This window comes from Mastigoproctus giganteus, chromosome 9 (assembly GCF_048544385.1).
Source record: "Mastigoproctus giganteus isolate SK-2022 chromosome 9, ASM4854438v1, whole genome shotgun sequence".
NCBI classification, from domain to species: domain Eukaryota; kingdom Metazoa; phylum Arthropoda; class Arachnida; order Uropygi; family Thelyphonidae; genus Mastigoproctus; species Mastigoproctus giganteus.
Genome location: NC_143583.1, coordinates 224429028 through 224455168, shown reverse-complemented (window position 1 = coordinate 224455168; position 26141 = coordinate 224429028). Strand labels below are relative to the sequence as shown.

General features: G+C 38.2%; 1 protein-coding gene across 4 annotated transcripts in view; it reads right to left on the bottom strand.

Moving 5' to 3' along the window:
- Positions 1–26141, bottom strand: part of LOC150081137 (DGAT1/2-independent enzyme synthesizing storage lipids-like) — a 180381-nt gene that overhangs the window by 119909 nt on the left and 34331 nt on the right. For all 4 annotated transcript variants that reach the window (XM_090380976.1, XM_090380977.1, XM_090380978.1 and 1 more), the window contains exon 4: positions 11813–11980. In XM_090380976.1, coding sequence (XP_090237102.1) covers positions 11813–11980 — 168 coding nt within the window. The remainder of the gene's footprint in view (positions 1–11812; positions 11981–26141) is intronic.

Genomic DNA, 26141 nt, shown 5'->3' with positions numbered 1-26141 from the left:
GTCATCCCATTTTTGCATTTTTGTAATGCGCAAATAACAAGAGGTTGGGGAATAGCCATGAAATAAAGGCTCCAATGGAGAAGAGACAATCACCAAATTGGGATCTGCGGTAACTAAAGGAGCACTCACTTCAACCATGTACTTAAGAAGGGTTGTCTGTGAGAAAAAGATCAAGCATGTTGGATGTATGGTTAGGACTGTCCGGTATTCTAGTAGGTAAATGAACAATCCGTGCAAGGTCATTAGTAATTGCAAAAGCCTCAACATCTCGACCAGCTGGGTCGGTGTGACTGGAAAACGGAAGTCAGCTGGAGTTGTGAACATTAAAATCACCAAGGAAAATTACCTCACAGTTAGGAAAGTTGGACTGGAGAAAGCTATGTTGCAAAGAGAGGAAGTCAAAGAGCTCCAAGTGAATAGTGGAGTTTGGATAACAGTAGAGACAACAGATGAATTTGACACAATTAGGTAGAGAGATTTTTAGCCAGAGAAGATCGAAAAGAGGAGATTCCCAATTACCAAGTCTCTGACAGGGAATATCAGAATGGACATATGCACAAGTACCACATTTAAAGCGAAAGGATTCATACAGCAAATAATTTGGGCAACTGAGATGAGCAGTAGTTGAATCAACCGATAACTGAGATTCTGTCAGAAAAAGTACATGGGGTTTGGCAGACTGCAAATGGAAATGGATTGTTGAAATTAGAATTGATACCATGTATATCTGTGAAATGAACTAGGAAGTGTGTGGTTAGATCTTTTTGCAGATAAGCTAACCCTATTAGTTTGACAATTCATGGTGTATTCAATAGTAAGAAAAAGTGCTGTATGAAGTAATGAAATTTTTGTATATGGCATACACATGGTAAGAATATACCCAGATCTTTGTCATAACGTGGCCTCGAGAATGACCCCTCCCCACGCATACACACAACTCGGATTCCCTCCAATCACTATCTGGCAGAGTAGAGGTAGCAAGATTATACACTAGTTGATCCGGAAAATTCCTAAAGAGTTACCAATAAGTTCGGTCTGGTGTACTAACTAGCGGCCGGCCTGAGTACACCGTTTTAGAGCTGTACCCTCGGAATGTAAGATTGGATCTCGCCATGATGTTCATCATAACCTTAAAAGTTATCAGTCATACTGCATGATGGAAGAGATAAGGAAGGGTTGATTGGCAATAGACCCTGTGAAATTCTCCGAAAGCAAGCAGTACAGAGTGAAGTCTCTCTCTGAAGCGCACAGATTACTTCAACAAAAAACGGGAACACCCCTCCCCCGAGGAAACTACTCGTATAAAGAAGACGGAATGACCAACATGAAATGACTGTTGAACATCTACTTTTTTTATGAGACTGTACACCCTTCTAGCTGATCGGCTGTGTAAAAGGAGTGAAAACAAACACTTTCTACAATAATAAATGGATTTTATAAATAAATAACTAGCTCTTGTGGGAACAGCATATGGAACTTGCTGCTGTTTTGCCTGATGATCAAGTGCAAGCTCTGCCGTGGATGTGGGCAGCTGAGTGCTTGATGGTCCCCTCCCCAATTTATATCATTTGAGCACATCCACTGTGTTCTTCAAGCTCTTATAAAGGCCCATAACAATGCCAAGTTGGTGCCTAATATTGCCCTGACCTACTCTATACTGAGCATACTCAAAGACATCCCCTTTGGCAATATCATGGCCCATTCCTTGTAGCTTTGAAAACATCAAACAAGTGATACATTTTATAAAGCTGTGATTCAGTTTACAATAGCCTCCCCCCCCCAGTTTACCTTGAGTCACTGCAGTCCTACTACCTTGAGTCTTACTCATTACTGCTCTGGTCTGAGGCATGATTTCTGTTCAAATTCAATAATAAAAATACTACACTAAACTTATGTATGTAATGCAGTAATAACACTAAACACCAGTTATGTGATGAAGTTCACGTTACTGAATATATATATCGCAATATCAAGCTTACAATATATGTATTTTGTATCTCATATTAAGTTTACATTATACTTGTATCCTACCTCCTATCAAATTTAAGTTATGTTTTAAGCTATACCATTACGTTTGCAAGTTCTAAGTAATTATAACAGATAATAAATTTATCTAACTTATGCCAACCTATGTGATTCGAACTTTCAAGCGACCTATTTGCAATATGATATTTATGCCAAATGACTGATGCTATGTACTATGTGATAAAATTAATTCATTAAAATATGTACATATTGCTATAAATAATAGTTTATAAGTCTCTTCTAATACTGATTACACTGCTACAACACTACTTAGAAACCTAGGATCTCCAATATCAATACTAAAACAATGGTGGCAAAATTCTAAAGCAGAAATTAACTGTGGTTTTTAAGCAATTACAATGGCCAAGTAAAGAAGAAATGCACCACATTATAATCAGGGAATTACTTATATAAATACTACACTACTAATTTTAAATCAAAAGTTAGAAAAAACAATAATTTTAAATCAAAAAATAAAGTTCCACTTAGTGGCTCCTGAAAAATTGTCTTGTCAAGGAGTCTCATCAGCAGAAATCTTGTATTTTGTATTGTGCAACCTTTAGCTAGACGTGATACAGCCAAAGAGGTTGCCTTTGTGTTTTCCTTGTAAAGAGAACGAGGAGATTAAGCATGAATTTAGCATTCTGATGAGCTTATATGAGGGCTTGAAGAAGGTGGTTGATGCCTCAAAGAAATTAAAGAGAGGAATCCAACAAACACTCAGCCACCCAGCTCAAAGCTAGAGATCATGCTCCATCAACAGATAACCTCAACAGCAGAAATCTCTGGTCCCAAAAGAGGTAGCAGTTGTGAGTGACTATATTGTCAGAGAAATATATTCACATAAAAAATATAAGCCCAGGAGACGTGCAAATGTATCCCCAATTCACAAACAGGAGAAAAGAATGACATGAGTAATTACAGACCGGTTAGTTTAACTTCTGTTCTGGGAAAAATAATGGAGTCACTGGTTAAGGCAGCAATGCAAGATCATATAGACAAGACTGCAGCTACAGTTCAGACACAACGTGGGTTTGTTAAGGGGATATCTTGTGTGACCAATTTGATTGGGCAGTACGATGTGGTCACAAAGGAACTAGACACTAAAAATAATTTTGATATCATATACTTGGATTTCCAGAAAGCTTTTGATACTGATATACATAAAAGACTGATCTACAAATTGGAGCAGTGTGGGAAGTTGCTGTTATGGATAAAGGGATGGTTAAGTGGAAGAAGAGAGAGAATAGTTTATCAATGGACACTACTCTTCGTGGACTAATCTTATTAGTGGAGTTCACCAGGATTCAGTGTTCAGCCCATTGTTGTTTTATATATTTATCATTAATATTGATGAAGGTATATTCATCAATATATCCAAGTTTGCAGATGACACAAATTTTGGCAGGATTGTTAACGACAGTAATGACAATAAACTAATGCAACAGGATCTAGAAAAGTTGGGCAGATGGTCGAGAAGTGGTAATTGAAGTTTAACATTGAGAAATGCAAAGAACTGTATATGGGGAGCAGTAAACTTCTGTTTATACAGAGAACTGTATATGGGAAGCAGTAAACCCAGAGTAATGTACCAACTGTGCTTTACTAAAAATTAATGAGTGATCCATGGAAGGCATGGATCACTCACTTCTCCGAAAAACATACTCCCGTTTGTCGGAGTAAAGGGGAACCACAACACAGCCTGACCAGAGGCTATAATCCATGTCAAGAATCTTAGCATTAGTAGAGGCATATGATGCAAGAAAGCAAGCTTATGCAGTATCAGCCAAAAAAAAAAAAACCACTTCCATTTCACCCCTCCGTTCGTTCGAAATTCCTGTCCAGCTGAGCCTTAAATTTATTTAGGCTATCAACTTCCACAACAAGGGATGGAAGTCTGTTCCACGAACCAACTACCCACTGGACAAAAGCCAAATTTCTGCACATCTATCTTACATCTGTCTTCCTTAATTTGAATTTATGCCCTCTCAGGTGATTATTCTGAGCAAGAGAAAGAGTCCCATCAGCACTGAGCATGCTCAAACCATTCAAGGCTTTATACACCTCTTTCAGACCACCTCGCCGATGCATAGTCTCCAGACACTGTAATTAGCAAAACTTAAGCCTTTCTTCGTAAGAGCAACCCTTTGTTCCATTCACTAATCTTGTTGCCCTTCTCTGTACTCGTTCCAGCAGCTCTACTTCCTTCTTGAAATGAGGCCTCCAGACCTGTATACAGTACTCAAGGTGTGGCCTGACCATTGCCTTATATATCCCTGCTAGAAAAATTCCTGTATATCATTGACAAGACACCATGGGCTACTCTTGCAGAGCATCTGCAATGCTCAGAGAACTTCATATCTGCCTGCACAATTACCCCCAGGTCTTTTTCATTCTCTACCAGTGTCATTGTAGTACCACAGAGTTGATACGTTGCTCTGGGGTTGCTGTTTCCCATATGTAGTACTTTACATTTGTCAATGTTAAACTTCATTTGCCACCTCGAAGCCCATCTGCTCAACCTTTCCAGATACTGTTGCAGCAGCACAGTGTCCGTAGTGTCCTTAACAACCCTGCCAACTTTGTATCGTCTGCACACTTGGACATTAAGCTTGATATACCATCATCAATATCATTTACAAATACAGAAAACAATAATGGACCCAACACTGAACCCTGAGGGACTCCACTAATAACATTAGTCCACGATGAGCAGTGTCCATTGATTACCACTCTCTAACTTCTCCCCCTCAACCACCCCTTTATCCATAGTAGTAATTTGCCTCCAATGCCACACTGATCCAATTTGTACAGCAGTCTTCCATCTGCAACAGTATCAAAAGCCTTTCTAAGATCCAAATATATAACATCAATGTTATTCCCTGCATCCAGTTCTTTTGTGACTGCATCGTAGTATCCAATCAAATTGGTCAGGCAAGACTTTCCCTTAACAAAACCATGCTGTGTTTTAGCTATAACTGAAGTCTTGTCTAGATGATCCTGCAGTGCTTCTTTAACCAGTGCCTCCATTAATTTTCCTGGAACAGAAGTTAAACTCACAGGTCTATAATTGCTTGTGTCAGCCTTTGATCCTCCTTTGTGAATTGAAGTCACATTTGCACATCTCCAGTCTATGGGTACCTCCCCTGAGTCCAAGGAAGCTCTCATAATTATGGCTAAGGGCTTGCTTACTTCCTTTAATATAACTGGATAAATCCCATCCACCCCAGGTGCCTTTCTTGTGTTTATCTTCAACAATTTCTTCTCCACTTTACTCTCAGTTATTACAAGATTATCGAGCTTACTGCCAGAGTTGAAAACACCTCTGGCATTCACCTAAATATCTACTCATTGTTTGTTATTTTGGTTTTCACGAGCATTAGCAACTAAGGCCATATTGCTCCAGGATATGTGGTGGTCATTCCCTGACCTTTCCGCATCCTCCGTATTTGGTGGTAACGGGCTCAAACACCGGTCTAATCAAGAAGTGTGTGTGCTACGCACTGCTACTTCCCACCTGGCTACAGAGGCGCCATATCTCCTCATGTGTGAATGTCGATGCAAAATATTCATTTAGTTTGTTAGCTACCTGAGCAGGATCATCAACAGTTGAACCATCGATATCAAGTGGACCAATCTGATTCATCCCCTTCCTTCTAGAGTTTACATAAGTAAAGAACTCTTTGCTGTTTTTCTTTGCATCCTTTGCCAAAGATTTCTCGTAATCTGCCTTCACCTGCCTAACCTCCTTTGTAACTTGGTTACAGATAAACTTATATCTATCATAGGCTTCTGTCTCACATCTTAATTTATATGTATCCCATGCATTTTTCTTCTCTGCCATATGTCTCAGTTCATCTGACCTCCATTTAGGCCTAAACCTTGAACAATATTTCTTAGTTGGTATGTAAAGCCTAGTAGCTTCCAAGATAAGTTCTTTGAATGCTTCCCATTTTGAATTTGCTGTTGGTAACATCATCAGTTGGTCCTACTGTATAGAATTTAAATACTGTCTCAGACCATCGTAGGGGCCTTTACGAAAGCAAAAACCCTTCCCTTTACCCCTGATGGTAGTTACTTCTTTGAGTAAATCCCACTTCAGCACACTGTGATCACTGCCACCTAGTGGTTCCTTTATCTGCAGATTCTTAATGCATGAAGAATCGCTACTGATAATCAAATCTAGAGTATTACTCCCTCTAGTTGCCTTCCGAACATGCTGATGTAGAAAACAATCATCCAATAAATCCACAAAAGCCTTGTTAGTGTGTGAGTGACCAACCCACAAATTCCAGTCAAATTAAAATCCCCCATTATAAGACTCTCTGATTTACTGGCCCACTCTATTTCCCTGTACAGTTTCTTATTATACTCATCAGAGTCATTAGGCCTATAGCACACTCCTACTCTCAATTTTGATGTCCCAATGCTTACGTCACACGAAACTGACTCGACACTGCACTGTCCAGCGATGTCGACTGGCTTCACTTACTTGGATTTTATGTGTTTCTTAACTAATAGCCTAACCCCTCCACCCTTCCTATCCTGTCTATCCTTTCTGTACACATTGTACTCCCCAAATTCCAATTCTGCATTCCTCATATCTGTGTGACAGCACGTCTCTGATATCCCAACAATATCTGCCTTTGATGTTTTGAGCAATACCTCAAATTTGTCAAATTTATTTACCAACCTCCTAGCATTGGTGTACATGCAAGTATACATGCACCTGTTCCTATTCTTAGCTACCCTAACACAACCCATGTGTTTATTTGTACAGCAATGACTCCCAGGAGTCTCTGAAATATCCTGCATCTTGTTTTCCAGGCTTCTGCTCATTCCAATAGAAGCAGTGCAAGAATCACTTTCACCTCTGCCAGTGGCTACTGTTAATCTATTAGTCCTTGTATCCCCCCCCCAAGCTAGCAGTTTTCTGACCCACCTAACACTGTCTCGATAGCATCATCAAATATTCTTGCACCCTTTCTATTTAAGTGTATCCCATCCCTGTAGAAGTACAGACCAGGCTAAAAAAAATTCTACCCCTTGAGCCTTGCACAATCTTTTCAGGGCCAAATTGATCAACAAGGCTCTCATCATATACTCCCTCCTATCGTGTCTGGGCAGAATTGCAGACATTTTCAAATTCAACCCTAATTCACGGCTTTTTTTTCAACAGTGACCTGTACTTGTTAAGTAATTCTGCCGGTTTCCTACTCTTAATATCATTAGTGCCAACGTGTACAACTATATCACCTTTTGTGCCCTTAAAAGATGATATCCGCTCTACAACGTCATCAACCTTTGCCCCCGGCAGACATACCCTGGTCCTGATCTTCTTAATCCTCTGACTGGGTATGGAAAGCATATTGACTAGTGTGACTTCTCAGTATGTGACTGCATAGGTTTTATGGATCCCACCAACGTTATGGAATGGTAATCCCTTCACCTTTAATTCGTGCTTTCTAATTACCTAAATTGCCTAAAGGCCAGAGGTGAGAACAATACCTACACAATTGTCTCTCCATTCGTTACATGGAAATTTTCTTCATTCAACAGAAAATATTTTAAATGTAATTACCAAGGGGAATCAAAAAAATTCCCTATAAAGAAGTTCGCAGTTTTCTTGAGCAATACCTCAAATTCATCAAATTTATTTACCAAACTCCTAGCATTGGTGTACACGCAAGTATACATGCACCTGTTCCTATTCTTAAGTACCCTAACACAACCCATGTGTTTACTTGTCCGACTGTAATTAAATCAAAAATGAAGCAATTTTAAAATCCATAACCGATCGACTGTGTCATTAAAATGCTGGGAATGGGGTCCTGCTCGCACCACTGTACTTTCGGCTCTGGATACTCAATATTTTACAGGATTTCATTTGTTAAATAAATGATCGTCTCAACAATGGGCTTAATCACTTGGAGCTCTTTGACTTCCTCTCTTTGCAACTTGACTTTCTCCAGTCCAACTTTCCTAACAGTGAGGTAATTTTCCTTGGTGATTTTAATGTTCACAACTCCAGTTGGCTTCCGTTTTCTAGTCACACCGACCCAGCAGGTTGAGATGCTGAGGCTTTTGCAATTACTAATGACCTAGCACAGATTGTTCATTTACCTACAAGAATACCGGACAATCCTAATCATACAGCAAATACGCTTGATCTTTTTCTCACAGACAACCCTTCTAAGTACACGGTCGAAGTGAGAGGTCCTTTAGGCACTTCAGATCACAACTTGGTGATTGTCTCTTCTCCAATGGAGCCTTTATCTCATGGCTATTCCCAACCTCGTGTTGTTTGGCATTACAAGAATGCAAAATGGGATGATCTGCGAGACTTCTTTTCTTCTTTTCCTTGGTCGGATCACTGTTTCAAAACTTCGATGTCAACGTTTGCTCAGATCATGTCAGTGATATTATTCTTGCAGGAATGGAATCCTTTATCCCACACTCCACTTTAAAATCTCGTCCTTTATCTAAACCTTGGTTTTCCAATAAATGTACTAAGGCTGTTCAAGAGAAGAATGTTGCATATCGTAATTGGCTTGTTTCTAATTCTTCAGTTTCATTTTCTGCCTACACCAAAGCTCGCAACAATTGTAAAGCAGTTATTAATCAGTCCAAACTAGAGTTTGAACAGGCTAAGAGTAGAAAACTTGCTTCTTGCCCTAATGGTAGCCGAACGTTCTGGTCTCTTGCCAAAGCTATTGGCCGCAACTTTTGCCCATCTCTGCTCCCACCTCTGTCCAAACCAGATGGTTCTGTTGTCACTTCAGCCAAGGATAAAGCTGACCTGCTAGCATCCCATTTTTCTTCCAGCTCATGTATTAATGATCTTGGTAAAACACCTCCCACCATTCCCAACACGCTCCATTCAATGCCTCCTGTGGTCTTCCGTCAAAAGGATATCAGAAGGATTTTGATGAATCTTGATGTTAAGAAAGCTTCAGGTCCTGATGGTATTTCTCCACTTGTTCCTTTGGAACAAGTGGAGAAATTTTATCACGACCTGATAAAATTTCTTATTCCAAAGGTGTTTTTTCCTTCTGCTTGGAAATTTGCCCATATCCAGCCAGTTCCTAAAAAGCTTGAAAAATCCCTCCCATCCAATTATCGTCCCATGGCAATTACTTCTACTCTGTCTAAAGTAATGGAGAAATCAATTAACCGCCAACTCTTAAACTACCTAGAAACCTTCCGTCTGATCAACGATCGCCAGTATGGATTCCATCAGTGTCCATCCACTGGTGATGTTCTGGCTTATGTTACCCCTTTATGGACTAATTCAATGGAAAGGTTCCGTGAAACACAAGTAGTTGCTCTTGATATCTCAAAGGCTTTTGATCGTGTTTGGCATAAGGTCTTCTAAACAAGCTTCCATCTTATGGTTTGCCAACTGTTTTTAGTAATTCGTTATCCAGTTTTCTCTCTGATCGTTCACTGAGGGTGATGGTAGATGACTCTCTGTCTTCTAACTTCTCCACTAATGGCGGTGTCCCCCAAGGTTCAGTTCTTTCTCCCACTCTTTTCCTCTTGTATATTAATGACCTTCTTCCATCGACTGGAAATCCTATCCATAGTTTTGCCGATGACAGCACATTGCATTCCACTTACCATTTTGAGAAACCCTGTCATGCTCAATCAGCTTCAACTTCTCGAAAATCTGCTACCAATTCCTTAAATGCCGATCTTCAGGTAATTCTCCAGTAGGGCAAAGACAACTTAGTTGATTTCAACCCTTCTAAAACTCAGACTTGTCTTATATCTCGCCCTATGCTTATCTTTAGCGACACTCCGATTTCTAGGCAAAATGATATATCTCTTTTGGGGATTACCCTGACTTCTAATCTCTCTTGGCACAAGCACATTACAAATATTGCTTCCTCTGCATCTAAAAAACTTGGTTTTCTCTTTCGCTCTCGGCGTTACTTTCCTTCCAAACAGCTGCTCACTCTGTATAAACCGCAAATCCGCCCTGCCATGGAATATTGTTCCCACATCTGGGGTGGTGCCCCCAAAACCTCTCTCAGGCTTCTTGATTCCATTTAGAAGACAGCAGTTAGGTTAATTAATGATTCATCTCTAACAGAGTCTCTCCACTCACTTTCTCATAGACGTACTGTTTCTGCTGCATGCCTCTTCTACAGATACTTCCATGGACACTGTTCTTCTGAATTGGCTTCTATAATTCCCGCTCTCTCTTTCAAAATAGTCCGAACATGTGCCGCCACCAGCCAACATCCATTTACTGTCTAACTTCAAACCCACAGAACCAACTTTTCATCTTCCTCATTTATTCATTCAACTGCCATTTTCTGGAATAACCTTCCTTCATACGTATTTCCTGAAAATTACAATCTACAGAAGTTCAAGTGCAATGTCAACAAATATCTTCTTTCATCTTCTCAACCTCCAACCCAAGCACGGTACTAAGTACTATAGGTTCTAATACCTCTCGTGTTTGGGGTTTACATAAAAAAAAAAAAATTAAAATGCTGGGAATGGGACCCCGCTCGCACCACTGTACTTTCGGCTCTGGATACTCAATATTTTACAGGATTTCATTTGTAAAATAAATGATCGTCTCAACAATGGGCTCGCAAATTTTCAAAAAAAATAACAATGGGCTCTTGCGAGCCCACTATAGTTCACCACTGTCTATTTTGGTCTGAGACCTCCCTACCCTCAGACATAAAGATTTACAGATATATAGATGATTTGTTAGTAATCAACTACACTACATTTCTGCAGAACTTTGCTGGCATTTATCCTCAAGAACTTACTCTGGAGGGAACAAATTACAATGACTATTCAGCTAATTACTTAAAACTTGGACATCAATATCATTAGTCCACATACTGCAATTAACATATATAATAAAAGAGACGCTTTTTACTTTAATGTAGTCAGCTTCATCCATTGGCACTCCAACATTTCAAAGAAAAGTGCATTCAAATATAATACTCTCTGAATGCATCAAATTGCTACCATATGTAATAACAACATGCTCTTTTTAAATAATATCAAATTACTCCGTAATAAACTACTTGGTAATGGTTTCCCTTCAGCCTTCCTTTACCATCATTTTAGGAAAGCACTGAATATCATGGAAAATAAAAAGCTTATTGACAACCATATTGATATTAACAACGTAATTATTGGCTGATATCTTTTTACATTCAGGCTTGTACATAATGTATAGTCAAATATACCGTAGCCTCTTTCGTGAACTGCAGGCCGTGAACTGAGGCCCTGAACTGCAGACTGCTTAGTACATATGTAAATCTCGCACTGTATATATATATATATATAAGCTAAAATAGGATATTTGCCAGCAGCATGGCAAATATTCCACGCTGCAGGTAAATCAAAATATATATTAAAAAGTATCAAAGTAATCAAAATTATAATTTTTAATATATATTTTGATTTTTTTATCTCTTTATTTAATTTTGGATTAATTGGATTATATATATATATATATATATAGAGAGAGAGAGAGAGAGAGAGAAGGGGAGATAAAAAAAAAAAAAAATTAGTAGCGAGGTAAATAACTTCTTTAGTAGCGAGGTAAATAACTTTACTCACTGAAGTATTTTTAATTTTTAAGAAATTATTATTTTGGCTATGTTTTTCCACTTCAAAATTAGGACCAAACAGGTTTGTAAGTTTCCAGATTGTTTTTTTCTTTTTTTATTTCAAAAATCACACCTTTCAGGAAAAAAATTTAATTCTCAAGCTACCATTTTTTAAAAGAATTTTTATGAGCATTTTCACTTACCTGGAATTTTGAATAAGAATCTATCCCCTACTGCTCTGATGACTCTCTGTTTATGCAAAATGCATTTTGCTACTAAATAGTAATAATCAATGGGGATTGCCCCATGATAATAAACCAAGAGTGCTGGTCCTTTATCTGGAATGTTTTCCATGCCATAAATTTCAAATCCTGGAAATAAATAGATATCTGAAAAAAACAAAGCTAAATATATTTTGCATAAAAATTTATATCAGAGAAAACAAAACAAAAAGTTCTAAGTAGAACTAATGCAATCTACTGCCAACTTCTTTCATCACTATGAATAATGGAGCCTTTCATGTTTTTCAATTATATTTTAAGATAGCAGACTGAAATAAAAATACCTGTAGGCTCTTTTTAGTCCTTGCCACTACATGTACTATAAATTTAGTTTGATTTGGAGTATAAATCTAAGAGTTCCATAGATGAAAACTTTTGACTTTTTTTAGAAAGCTATAGAGTGGATAACTGCAAGCAGGAGATAAACAGGAAATTTTTCAGAAAACACTGGAGGATTTTAAAATTCACGCTACACTACACAATACAGCCACAGGCCTGTTTACCACTACAGTACACTTTTGAATTAGCTTACTTAATTTAGTAAACAATCCCATGGATCTTACTGTATATTCCATTTGAATTGTCTATTGGACATCACATGATCAAGACTCCTTCAAGAAAGATACTGTTGCACACTTTGCCTTCTTCAGAACTGCTGAATCAAAATTTCGTTTATAACAATAGCACTGCTGCTTAGATTGGCCAACAACTGCAATTCCAAAGCTTCACCAGAAAGATGTGAACTCAGTTTTTTCTTTTTTTTCACTTGGCTGAATTATTCTGCCACATAGAACTGATACAGCAAAATATCTTTATCTTTAATAATACTCAGAGTACTACAAACTTTTTTTTTTTTTTTTCAAAATCAATTAATTTCAATTGAAAATAAAAAAAAATATATTTTCTTCTCCAAATGTTGAATAGATAATGATTCTCCATATAAAATTATCTTTAAGTTACAAGTAAATAATATTTAAATTACCACTTCAGAAACTCAGTTGGTAACTTACTATCTATCAATTCTTTTCTCAACTGCTTAATATCCTTAATGATATTAGTTTATAATAAATTTTAAATTCTTTTATTAATCATTATTGTTTTTAGTGCATGTGTGAGAGAGAGAGAGAGAGAAAGAGAATCATAAACGTTGCATTGAAAATGAAAAATCTGCAGAATGAAGTTTGCTTCTTTTTTTTTAACGAAATTTGTTAACGAAACATGAATAAATTAACAATTTTTTTTTTTTTTTTACATTAGAAGCCTGTCATTTCAAAAAGACAGACAGAAAGAAACTTGTGATATTATGAATCTATTATACAATGGGGATATGGAGAAGGGGCCAAAACAAGTCAAAAAGGCAGAATCTCTGTTGTTAACCGAAGGAGTTAGCAATAGTAGACATACGATGCAAGAATTCTTTCTTGCAGCTTATGTAGCATCAGCCAAAAAAAAAAAAAACCTCCCCTTTCACCCTCCATTCATTTCAAATGCCTGTCCAGCTCAGCCTTAAATTTATTTAGGCTATCAACTTCCGCAAAGAAAGATGGAAGTCTGTTCCACCAATCAACTACCCGCTGGCCAAAGGCAAATTTCCACACATCTATTCTACAACTATCTTTCTTCAATTTGAAACTGTGTCCCCTCAGGTTCTTAGTCTGAGCAAGAGGAAGAATCCCATCAGCATTCAGCTTCCTCAACCCATTCAAGGCCTTACACACCTCAATCAGATCACCTCGCAGGTGCCTACTCTCTAGGTGCTGCAATTTGCAGAACTTAAGCCTTTCTTGGTACACATCTTTGTTCCCCTCACCAATCTTGTTGCCCTTCTTTGTACTTGTTCCAGCAACTCTATATCCTTCCTAAAATGAGGCCTCCTCCAGACCTGTACACAGTAGTTTAGGTGTGGCCTGACCATTGCCTTGTATAACAGGATAATCACTTCCCTGTTCCTACTAGCAAAATTCCTATATATCATTGACAAGACTCCTCCATGACCTGCCCTGGCAGCACATCCGTACTGCTCAGTGAACTTCATATTTGACTGAATTACCCTCAAGGTCTTTTTCATTCCCTGAGTGTAGTGCCACAGAGTTGGTACGTTTCTCTTCGGTTATCGCTACCCATATGCAGTACTTTGCATTTGTCAATGTTAAACTTCAGTTGCCACTTCTCAGCCCATCTACCCAACTTTTCCAGATCCTGCTACAGTAGCATACTGTCTTTACTGTCATTAATAACCCTGCCAACCTTTGTATCACCTGCAAACTTGGACATTAAACCTAATATACCTTCATCAATATCATTGATAACTAGACAAAACAACAATGAGCCCAACACTGAACCCTGGGAAACTCCGCTAACATTTGTCCATGAAGAGCAGTGTCTATTGATTATCACTCTCTGTCATCTCCCACTCAACCATCACTTTATCCATTGTAGCAACTTACCCTTAATGCCATACCTCTCCAATTTGTACAGCAGTCTTCCATGTGGAACAGTATCAAAAGCTTTCCTGAAATCCAATTATACGATATCAAAATTATTTTTGGCATTCAGTTCCTTTGTGACCACATCATAGTATCCAATCAAATTGGTCAGATAAGACCTCACTTTAACAAACCCATGCTGTCTTAACTATTACTGCAGTCTTGTCTAGATGATTTTGCAATGCTTCTTTAACCAGGGATTTCATTATTTTCCCTGGAACACAAGTTAAGCTAACAGGTCTATAGTTACTTGTGTCACCTTTTAAACCCCCTTTGTTAATGGAGAATAACATTTGTACACCTCCAGTCCATCGGGACCTCCCTTGAGTCCAAGGAAGCTCTCATAATTATGGCTAAGGGTTTGCTTACTTCCTTTGCTGCCGTCTGTAATAGATCCCATAGATGCCGTCTGGATAGATCCCATCCACCCTAGGTACCTTTTTTATGTTTAACTTCAACAATTTCTAGTCCACTTTGCTCTCAGTTATTACAAAATCACTTATCTCCCTGTAATAGTTTGATAAACTTCTGGCACTCCCCTCATTGAATAACTCCTGATGTGAATGTAGATGCAAAATAGTCATTCAGTTTATCAGCTATCTGAGTATGATCATCAACAGTCAACCCATCTATGTTAAGTGGTCCAATCTGATTCATCCCTTTCCTTCTAGAGTTTACATAAGTAAAGAATTCTTTGCTGTTTTTCTTTGCATCCTTTGCCAAAGATTTCTCGTAATCTGCCTTCGTCTGCCCAATCACCTATCTGACTTGATTACAGACTAGTTTATATCTGCCAAAGGCTTCTGTGTCACCTGATAATTTATATGCATCCCACACACTTTTCTTCTCTGCCATGGGCCTCATTAATTCATCTGACATCCATTTAGGCCGAAACTTTGAACAGTATTTCTTAGTTGGAATGAAAGGCCTAGTAGCCTCCAAAATTAAGTCCTTTAGCATTAGTAGAGGCATTTGATGCAAGAAAGCAAGCTTATGCAGCATCAGCCAAAAAAAAAAAAAAAAAAAAACCCACTTCCACTTCACCCCTCTGTTCGTTCAAAATACCTGTCCAGCTGAACCTTAAACTTATTTAGGCTATCAACCTCCACTACAAGGGATGGAAGTCTGTTCCACCAACCAACCACCCGCTGGCTAAAGGCAAATTTCCGCACGTCTATCCTACTTCTGTCTTTCCTCAATTTGAATTTATGCCCTCTCAGGTGATTTTTCTGAGCTAGAGGAAGAATCCCATCAGCATTGAGCATGCTCAAACCATTCAAGGCTTTGTACACCTCTATCAGATCACCTCGCCGGTGCCTAGTCTCCAGACACTGTAATTTGCAAAACTTAAGCCTTTCTTCGTAAGAGCATCCCTTTGTTCCATTCACTAATCTTGTTGCCCTTCTCTGTACTCGTTCCAGCAGCTCTCCATCCTTCTTGAAATGAGGCCTCCAGACCTGTATACAGTACTCTAGGTGTGGCCTGACCATTGCCTTATACAAGAGAATAATCAACTCCTTATCCCTGCTGGAAAAATTCCTGTATATCATTGACAATACTCCATGAGCTACTCTTGCAGTCCGTCTCCACTGCTCAGAGAACTTCACATCTGCCTGCACAACCACCCCCAAGTCCCTTTCATTCTCTACCACTGTCAGTGTAGTACCACAAGTTGATACGTTGCTCTGGGGTTGCTGTTTCCCATGTGTAGTACTTTACATTTGTCAACGTTAAACTTCATTTGCCACCTCTCAGCCCATCTGCTCAACCTTTCCAGATCCTGTTGCAGCAGCATAGTGTCAGTAGTGTCCTTGACAACCCTGTCAACCTTTGTATCGTCTGCAAACTTGGACATTAAGCTTGATATACCATCATCAATATCATTTATAAATACAGAAAACAATAATGGACCCAACACTGAGCCCTGAGGGACTCCACTAATAACATTAGTCCACGATGAGCAGTGTCCATTGATTACCACTCTCTGTCTTCTCCCCCTCAAACACCCCTTTATCCATAGCAGCAATTTGCCTCCAATGTCAAACTGCTCCAATTTGTGTAGCAATCTTCCATGTGCAACAGTATCAAAAGCCTTTCTAAGATCCAAGTATATAATATCAAACCTATTCCCTGCATCCAGTTCTTTTGTGACTGCATCATAATATCCAATCAAATTGGTTAGGCAAGACTTCCCCTTAACAAAACCATGATGTGTCCGAGCTATAACTGAAGTCTTGTCTGAATGATCCTGCAGTGCTTCTTTAACCAGTGCCTCCATTAATTTTCCTGGAACAGAAGTTAAGCTCACATGTCTATAATTAATTGTGTCAGCCTTTGATCCTCCTTTGTGAATTGGGGTCACATTTGCACATTTCCAGTCTATGGGTACCTCCCCTGAGTCCAAGAAAGCTCTCATAATTATGGCTAAGGGTTTCCTTACTTCCTTTGCTGCCGCCTTTAATATAACTGGATAGATCCCATCTGCCCCGGATGCCTTTCTTGTGTTTATCTTTAACAGTTTCTCCTCCACTTTACTCCCAGTTATTTCAAGATTCTGTAGCTTACTGCTAGAGTTGAATACACCTCTGGCATTCCCCTCGCTGAATAACTCCTCATGTGTGAATGTCGATGCAAAATATTCATTTAGTTTGTTAGCTACCTGAGCAGGGTCATCAACAGTTGACCCATCAATATCAAGTGGACCAATCTGATTCATCCCCTTTCTTCTAGAGTTTACATAAGTAAAGAACTCTTTGCTGTTTTTCTTTGCATCCCTTGCCACGGATTTCTCGTAATCTGCCTTCGCCTGCCTAACCTCCTTTGTAACTTGGTTGCATATCAACTTGTATCTATCATAGGCTTCTGTGTCATGTGTTAATTTGTAAGTATCCCATGCATTTTTCTTCTCTGCCATATGCCTCATTAGTTGATCTGACATCCATTTTGGCCTAAACCTTGAACAATATTTCTTAGTTGGTATGTAAAGCCTAGTAGCTTCCAAGATTAATTCTTTGAATGCTTCCCATTTTGAATTTGCTGTTGGTAACATCATCAGTTGGTCCCACTGTATAGAATTTAAATACTGTCTCAGTCCATCATAGTCGCCTTTACGGAAGCAATAACCCTTCCCTTTATCCCTAATGGTAGTTACCTCTTTGAGTAAATCCCACTTCAGCACACTGTGATCACTGCCACCTAGTGGTTCATTTATCTGCAGATTCTTAATGCATGAAGAATCACTGCTGATAATCAAATCAAGAGTATTACTCCCTCTAGTTGCCTCCCGAACATGCTGATGTAGAAAACAATCATCCAATAAATCCACAAAAGCCCCGCTAGTGTGTGAGTGACCAACCCCCAAATTCCAGTCAATATCTGGGAAATTAAAACTGCCATTATAAGACTCTCTGATTTACTGGCCCACTCTATTTCCCTGTACAGTTTCTTATTATACTCATCAGAGTCATTAGGCCTATAGCACACTCCTACTCTCAATTTTGATCTCCCAATGCTTATGTCACACCAAACTGACTCAACACTGCACTGTCCAGCGATGTCGACTGGCTTCACTTCCTTGGTTTTTATGTGTTTCTTAACTAATAGAATAACCCCTCCCCCCTTCCTATCCTGTCTATCCTTTCTGTAGACGTTGTACTCCCCAAATTCCAGTTCTGCATCCCTTATATCTGTGTGACACCACGTCTCTTATATCCCAACAATATCTGCCTTTGATGTTTTGAGCAATACCTCAAATTCATCAAATTTATTTACTAAACTCCTAGCATTGGTGTACACGCAAGTATACCTGCACCTGTTTCTATTCTTAGCTACCCTAACACAACCCATGTGTTTACTTGTACCGCAATGGCTCCCAGCAGTCTGAAATATCACGCATCTTGTTTTTCAGGCTTCTGCTCATTCTAATAGAAGCATTGCAAGAATCTCTTTCATCTCTGCCAGTGGCTACTGTCAATCTATTGGTCTTTGTCTTCCCCCAAGCTAGCAGTTTTCTGACCCACCTAACACTGCCTCGATAGCATCAGCAAATATTCTTGCACCCTTTCTATTTAAGTGTATCCCTTCCCTGTAGAAGCAATCTCTCCTGTTAACAAGTACAGTCCGGGCTGAAAAAAAGTCTACCCCTTGAGCCTTGCACAATCTTTCCAGGGCCGAATTGATCGACAAGGCTCTCATCATATACTCCCTCCTATCGTGTCTGGGCAGAATTGCAGACACTTTCAAATTCAACCCTAATTCTCGGCTTTTGTTCAACAGCGACCTGTACTTGTTAAGTAATTCTGCCAGTCTCCTACTCTTAATATCATTAGTGCCAACGTGTACAACTATATCACCTTTTGTGCCCTTAAAAGATGATATTCGCTCTACAACGTCATCAACCTTTGCCCCTGGCAGACATACCCTGGTCCTGCTCCACCTATCCTTTTTACAAAGCATGTTAACCTGACAATAGAGTCACCAACAACTACTAGTTCCTTTGGGACCAGCGCATTCTGCCTTGGGGGTTGTCTCTGTGTCACGTGATGCCCAAATGCAAGCTCTGGCGTTGATGTGGGCAGCTGAGAGCTTGATGGGCCCCTCAATTTAGTTTCTTCGAGGGCATCCACCCTGTCCTTCAAGCTCTCATATAGGCCCACAAGAACGCTGAGTTGCTGCCTGATATCGATACACTCTTTGCATCGCGCACACACAAAGACATCCCCCATGGCAGTATCATGTCCTGTACCCGATTGCTCTGCAAACATCAAGCAAACAGTGCATTTTATAAGGCTGTGAGTCAGAGGACAACTGCCCCCCCTCAGTTCTACTCTGAGCCACAGTACTTCCATTAGCTTGAGCCTTTTGCTTTGCTGCTCTTGTCTGGGTCATGACTCTATTAATTAATTAATTAATTATAATTAATTATGTTATGTTATTAATTATGTTAAATATAATTAATTATTTACGTTTGTAATCTAAGTCGTTATATGTATTTATTTAAAAGTACAATTTAACTGCTAACGAAGTTCAACTAACGCTATCTAGTACAGTATATAACTATCGTATCACAAAGGCGGAAAAGTTACGAACGGTAATCTACGGACACTTAAGTATTAATTAACTTTCAAATCTCGCTGTCTCAATTCAGAATAAACTAACGATCCTTACTACATCTATAAGCTACTTACAGAAATAATTCGATGTAAAAAAATATTCAATCAAGCGGCTAAATATGGTTAAAGAACTTCTCATTCAGCGGAGTTGCAAACACGTGGATACCCTTACCGATACTTTTATGCAATTATAAGGCCGAGTAAAGAATAAATATACCATATTAATCAGAAAATCACAAAATAATGTTATACTGCTAAATTTAAATCAAAAGTTTTAGAAAAACAATAATTTCAAATCGATAAATAAGAAAAACCCACTTAGCGGCTTTGAACACGACCGTCTCCTAGTAGCCTCGTCAGCAGGCTCGTAATCTGCCTTCGTCTGCCCAACCACCTTTCTGACTTGATTACAGACTAGTTTATATCTGCCAAAGGCTTCTGTGTCACCTGATAATTCATATGCATCAGACATCCATTTAGGCCTAAACTTTGAACAGTATTTCTTAGTTGGAATGAAAGGCCTAGTAGCCTCCAAAATTAAGTCCTTCCCATTTAGAATTCAACGTTGGTAACATCATCGGTTGATTCCACTGTACAGAATTTGAAAACTGTTAGAGACCCCCCCCAGTAGTCACCTTTACGAAAGCAAAAGCCCTTCTCTTTAGCCTCGTTGGTAGTTACATCTTTAAGTAATTCCCACATCAATACATTGTGATCAGTATCACCCAGTGGTTCCTTTATCTGCAAATTCTTAATGCATGAATAATAATCTGCTGATAATCAGATCAAGAGTATTACTCTTTCTGTTTGCCTCTTGAATATGTTGCTGTAGAAAACAGTCATCCAATAAATCCACAAGTATTGCTAATGTGGGAGTGACCAACCCACAAGTTCCAGTGAATATCTGGAAAGTTAAAATCCTCCATTATAAGACATTCTGATTTACTGGCCCATTCTATTTCTCTGCACAATTGCTCATTATACTCATCCAGATTCATTAGGCCTATAACACACACCTACTCTCATATTTCCTTTCCCAGTGCTTACGTCACACCAAACAGACTCAATATTGCATTGTCCAACAACATCAATTGGATGCACTTCCTGAAATTTTGTGTGTTTCTTAACTAACAGCATAACCCCTCCTATCTTCCTGTCGTGTCTATCCTTTCTGTACACATTGTACTTCCCAAATTCCAATTCTGCACTGCTTATATCTGTGTGACACCACATCTCTGATATCCCAACAATATCTGCCTTTGATGTCTTGACTAGCACTTCAAGCTCATCAAATTTATTAACTATACTCCTAGCATTGGTGTACATGCAAGTATACATGCACCTGTTCCCTGTGGCGTAGGAACACCTTGGCATTGGGGCAGGTGCCAAGGGCGCTGACAGGAGAAGGGTGCCACTGACAGGCCACATCAGTACAGTGCCAAGCTATTTTGACACCTGAGGCTAGCTGACAAAATGGCACCCCTCGATGATGTCAAATCAAAATAACAGCACAGGGAGGGTGAAAATTAATTTTCACAGTGATTCAAGCCTGCATGCATCCTTACATCTGAGTACATACTGTATAGCATCATAGATCTATTTGCTGTCCAGAATGTAACTTTGAAGGGACCAATCATGCGATCGCTTCATCGGCGCATGCTCGAATGCATAGTAGTTTGCAATTCACACGTTGCGTACAAACTGAATAAGTTATAATTTATAGTGTTTTTGTGATTGCTATAGGATAACTTTGAAGGGACCAATCATGCAATCGCTTCATCGGCGCATGCTCGAATGCATAGTAGTTTGCAATTCACACTTTGTGTACAAACTGAATAAGTTATAATTTATAGTGTTTTTGTGATTGCTATATAAACAGCTAATCGTGAATATTGCGATTTATAATTTAAATAAAACAATAAAGGCGAAATTAATTTTAGACACGCCACCAAAGAAAAAACTGGACATCAGTACCGCGTAGAAAGACTGTATAAAGAGGAAATTAGAAAAAAACATTCCGCTAGTTTACAAAATTGGATTACAATAAGCCACTCCAAACCTGAAAGTGACAAAGAAAATGAACATGATTTGAATGAAGATGAAATAAATGATGATGCCACTGAAATGGAAGTCCAAGAAAAAGCCCAAACAGTTGAAGTTCTTTTAAAAGAATTAGAAAGTGTGGACAATAACCAACAACAGCTGGCAGAAGAAAATGCTGGCAGCAATAATATTAACATGGAACATGTTAGTCTGAAGTTTAATGATCCGACCACATGGAACTTTAATACCCACAAAAACAGATCTCTTATGGTGCAACACGGTCCCAAACATATAGTCTTAAATATATATATATATATATATTTTTTGTATTAATCACAAAAAACAGCAAAAAGCCTTACATTTGTGAAAAACAGTTTGAAATATAATAATAACATATAAAAATAAAAGTAATACAAATAAACTTCAGTAAAGTTAAAATATAAAGAATTAATACAAAACATGAATGGGCTAAAACAACAGTTTGTGAAATTCATTTTTAACACTAGTTTTATTAATAAAAATATCAATTTTATTTTCATTTAACAATGCAGCTATTCTGTTGAAAAATTCTAATTTAAGATGATTTGTCCTAAATTTGGAGATGTGAAATAATTTATGTTCCCTCAAATGCCTATGTGGACAATTGAAGTTAATACACGAGAGTAGCAATGGAGCATCTATTTTGCCCTGAACAATTGAATGTAGAAGGAAGCAATCAAACATATTCCTTCTAACACTTAACATGGGAAGGTTAAAAATTTTACACCAATCTTTATATTTAAACATAAAATAGTCTAAATCTGATTTATAAACTAAGAATCTGATAAAAGATTTTTGAACTCTTTCGAGCGTATTAATATTATTTATACCAAAAGGGGTCCACACTTGTGTTGCGTATTACAGAATTGGACAAATATATGACGTATAAACAAGTTTTGGGATATCAGAGCCTACAAAGTCAAAAGAAGCCCTTTTGATTAAGCCAGTATTGAATGTCTTTATTATATGATAGTCAGTATTGATTATCCTGTCACTAATGGCTGATGTTTCAATAATTTGTGGAAATACAAAAATGAAGGTATTGAAAAAAAAAAAAAAAGAGAGAGGAAATGGTTATTTTATTGCAAAAACAAAGATGCAATATATTGTTTTCCATGCCTCTTATTTGTATCTGGCACAAATAATGTTCCAATTTGCAGCTCGGATGGATTTAAGGATTGGAAAAATCTAAACCCAAACGTCCTTTTTCATAATTCATTACGACGCATAAACAATTTCACAAAATGAAAATTATTAGAAAAGGGTCTTCAAAAAGGTGGGGGGGGGACTAATTGATGGCACTGCACAAGCAGCACTAAGAAGCGAAATTTTGAAATGGCGTCATATATTGAAAATAATATTCTTCTTCTTCAAGAGGAGTGTTTCCATTTACAATGGGTTTCCTCAGCCTACAAGTTATTTCTTCTTAGGAATTTTTTCCCTCCATAAAGTGCGGTTCTGGGTGTCTTGGTCGGTTAAGCCTCGGGCTGTCATGCACTCCCATACTCCATCCATCCATGTCCTCCTGGGTCTTCCTCTTCTCCTTTTTCCAGGAGATATCCATTCCAGGATAGCCTTTGGATATCTGTTTTCTTGCATCCGTTTTACATGTCCATACCATGTTAGACGCTTTTCTTTGATGGTGTCAATAATAGTCTTTTTCACTTCCATTTTTTCCCTTATGCCTTCATTCCATTTTCTGTCTCTTCTAGAAGTTCCTGCTGAGCGTCTCCAAAAATCCAATTCTGTGTAGAGCAATTTGTTTTCCGCTCGCCTATTCAATGTCCAGGTTTCCGCTCCATACAATAGAAGACTTTGTACAATCGTTTGAAATATAAGTTTCTTTGTTTTATTTAGGATATTTTTGCTCCACAGAACAGAGTTTAACATGCCGATAGCCTTTCTGCCATCTGCAATTCTCTTATTGATCTCTGCTGGGGATGATCCATCACTTTGTAAGATTGATCCCAAATATTTCAATTTATCGACTTGTTTGATTTTAAAACCTGCAATATTTAGAACGTGCCCTGGTCCTGAAGACAATATTTCAGTCTTGCTAAAATTGATTTTTAGACCCCATTGTTTATATTCCTCAAACAATTGAGAATATGCATACTTTGCATCTTCTAAGTCTTGTGCTTTCACCACCTGATCGTCTGCAAAAAGTAAATTGTGAATATAGGTGTTCTTATTAATCGGCAATCCCATTTTATTGCATTTTTTGACCAGGATCTTAGGCAGATGTCGATATAAATTTTGAAAAGCGTTGGTGACATGCAACAACCTTGTAATAAGACTTTTGAAGTGTGGAATTCGGGTGACAAAGCTGATTCCACTTTAATTCCGCATCTATTATTCCTGTAAATTGCCTTAATAATGTTAATCAGTTGTCCATCAATATTTGCCTCTTGGAACAATGGGATTGGAACACTGTCATATGCCTTTTCAAGGTCAATGAAAATCATAAAGATTTTTTTTCCTTTTGATTGGCATTTTTCAAGGATCTGTTATACTGTTGGGATATGGTCTATACATGACCTCCCGGCTGAAAAACCACTTTGTTCTTCTGATATCTCGATTTCGGGCTTCTAAATGGTTCCTGATTCATTTTCCAAGGATCTTTAACAGCGGGTTCAGGAAGCACATTCCTCTGTAATTTGAACAGCTTTTCCGATCGCCCTTCTTATAAATTGATGTAATATATCCTGTTATCATTTCTTTCGATATTTCTATTTAACATTCCTCTCAGTATTACTATTTCTTACTATTACTATTTAACAGTTTTTGTATCAGAACAGCCACTTCTCTTCCTCCATATTTCAGAAGTTCCATGTAAACTCCTCCAGGTCCAGGTGATTTGCCATTCCTTCCTTCCTTTAGCAGCAGTTCCAATTCCCTAACAGAAACTTTTAAGCCAGAGTCTTCTACACCAAAATCCTCCATCATCTTGAACTCTTCCTGGTCTTCTTTTAAAAGTCCTTCATAGTACTCCATCCAGTCTTTCAAAGGTATTAATTGCAAACCAGCATTGTGTTTATTCTGTTTTCTCAAGTCTTTAAGGACCTTCCACGATTCCACTGATTGCTTGAAGCCCAATTTGCCATTAATAGTTGCGCATTTCTTTTCCCATTCTTCATTTTTCGCTTCTACTACCAACCGATTGGCTATTTTCTTCTTTTCAACATAAATTTTCCTATATGCATCATTCCTATCACCCAGCCATTTCTGATATGCAAGTTTCTTTTCCTCCACAGCAGTTCTTACTTTCTCTGTAATCCAGGTCTTTTTTGGTCCTTGGCTCTTCATTTTGCCTAGAATTTCATGAGCTATTTTTTTAACAGTATTTTTTAAATATTCATAGATTTCTTCAGTATTACCTTTTATCTCTATGTTAATTGCAGCATCCAGTCTCTGGGTGAAGTTGTTTCTAATGCTGTCGTCCTGGAGTAGGTCAATGTTAAATTTATCAACTTGTAGCATTTCTCCTTCCCTGCATTGTTGGTTGTCCACACATATATATTGAAAATAATACTGAAATGTATATATTGTTCTGTGCTGAAAATAATTTGGCATTTCATGAACATGCTAGCAATATCGATACTGAAGAAAAAAATTGTGGCGAATTTTTAGACTTGATAAAATTTGTCAGCCAATTTCACGTTAGTATGAAAAATGCTCTGGAATTGCATATTAAACAACACACTAATTATTTATTTCCAGAAATTCAGAATGAATTTATTATTTTGTTAGCAACAAAAGTACGAAGTGAAATAATTTAAAATAACTAAATGCAACAAGGCATAATGTTAAGAGTAAGAGTTTTATATCTATATAATATCGGTGTGGATACACCATAGATAACTCTTAAGAAAAAACTACGATAGTAGTGTGGGAGGCATAATTAACTCTGTATCTCATATTGTGCTCGATGATAGGCTTTGAAACGGTGCTGTTTCACTTCGACAAATGTTATTGTTATTTGGTTTTTAGGAGCATTAGAAACTAAGGCCATATTGCTCCGGGAACATGCGGTGGTCATTCCCTGACCTTTCCGCATTCTCTGTATTTGGTGGTGACGGGCTCGAACCCCGGTCTAATCAAGAAGCGTGTGCTACGCACTGCTACTCCTTTCCACCTGGCTATGGAGGCACCTCACTTCGACAAAACAACAGATGACTGCTTGTCAGGATAAAGGAAAACCACTCTCTTCTAAATCTCTAACAGGGTGCTTACAATAGAAGGTTGACCAGAGCCTTGGTCTGTCCACTGGCTATGGATACACAGAAAGTAGTTGACCAGCTCGACGGATAGGTTTTACGGGTCCCACTGAGTTGCAGATGATAAATCTTTTTATCTTTTAATTCAAGCATAACAACAGCACTATTGCTTGCTTGAAGGCCATGGGTGCAAACAATGTGTACCCAGTTAAGTCTTGTAATGCAGTCATTATATGGAAATTTTCTTGGTTCTACGAACAAAGAAAATTTTCGTTTCCATAAAATGAAGAAATAAAACAATTTGACAAAGAATAAAATTCTATTTAGCGAATTCTAAAAAATTCGGTAAAAAGAA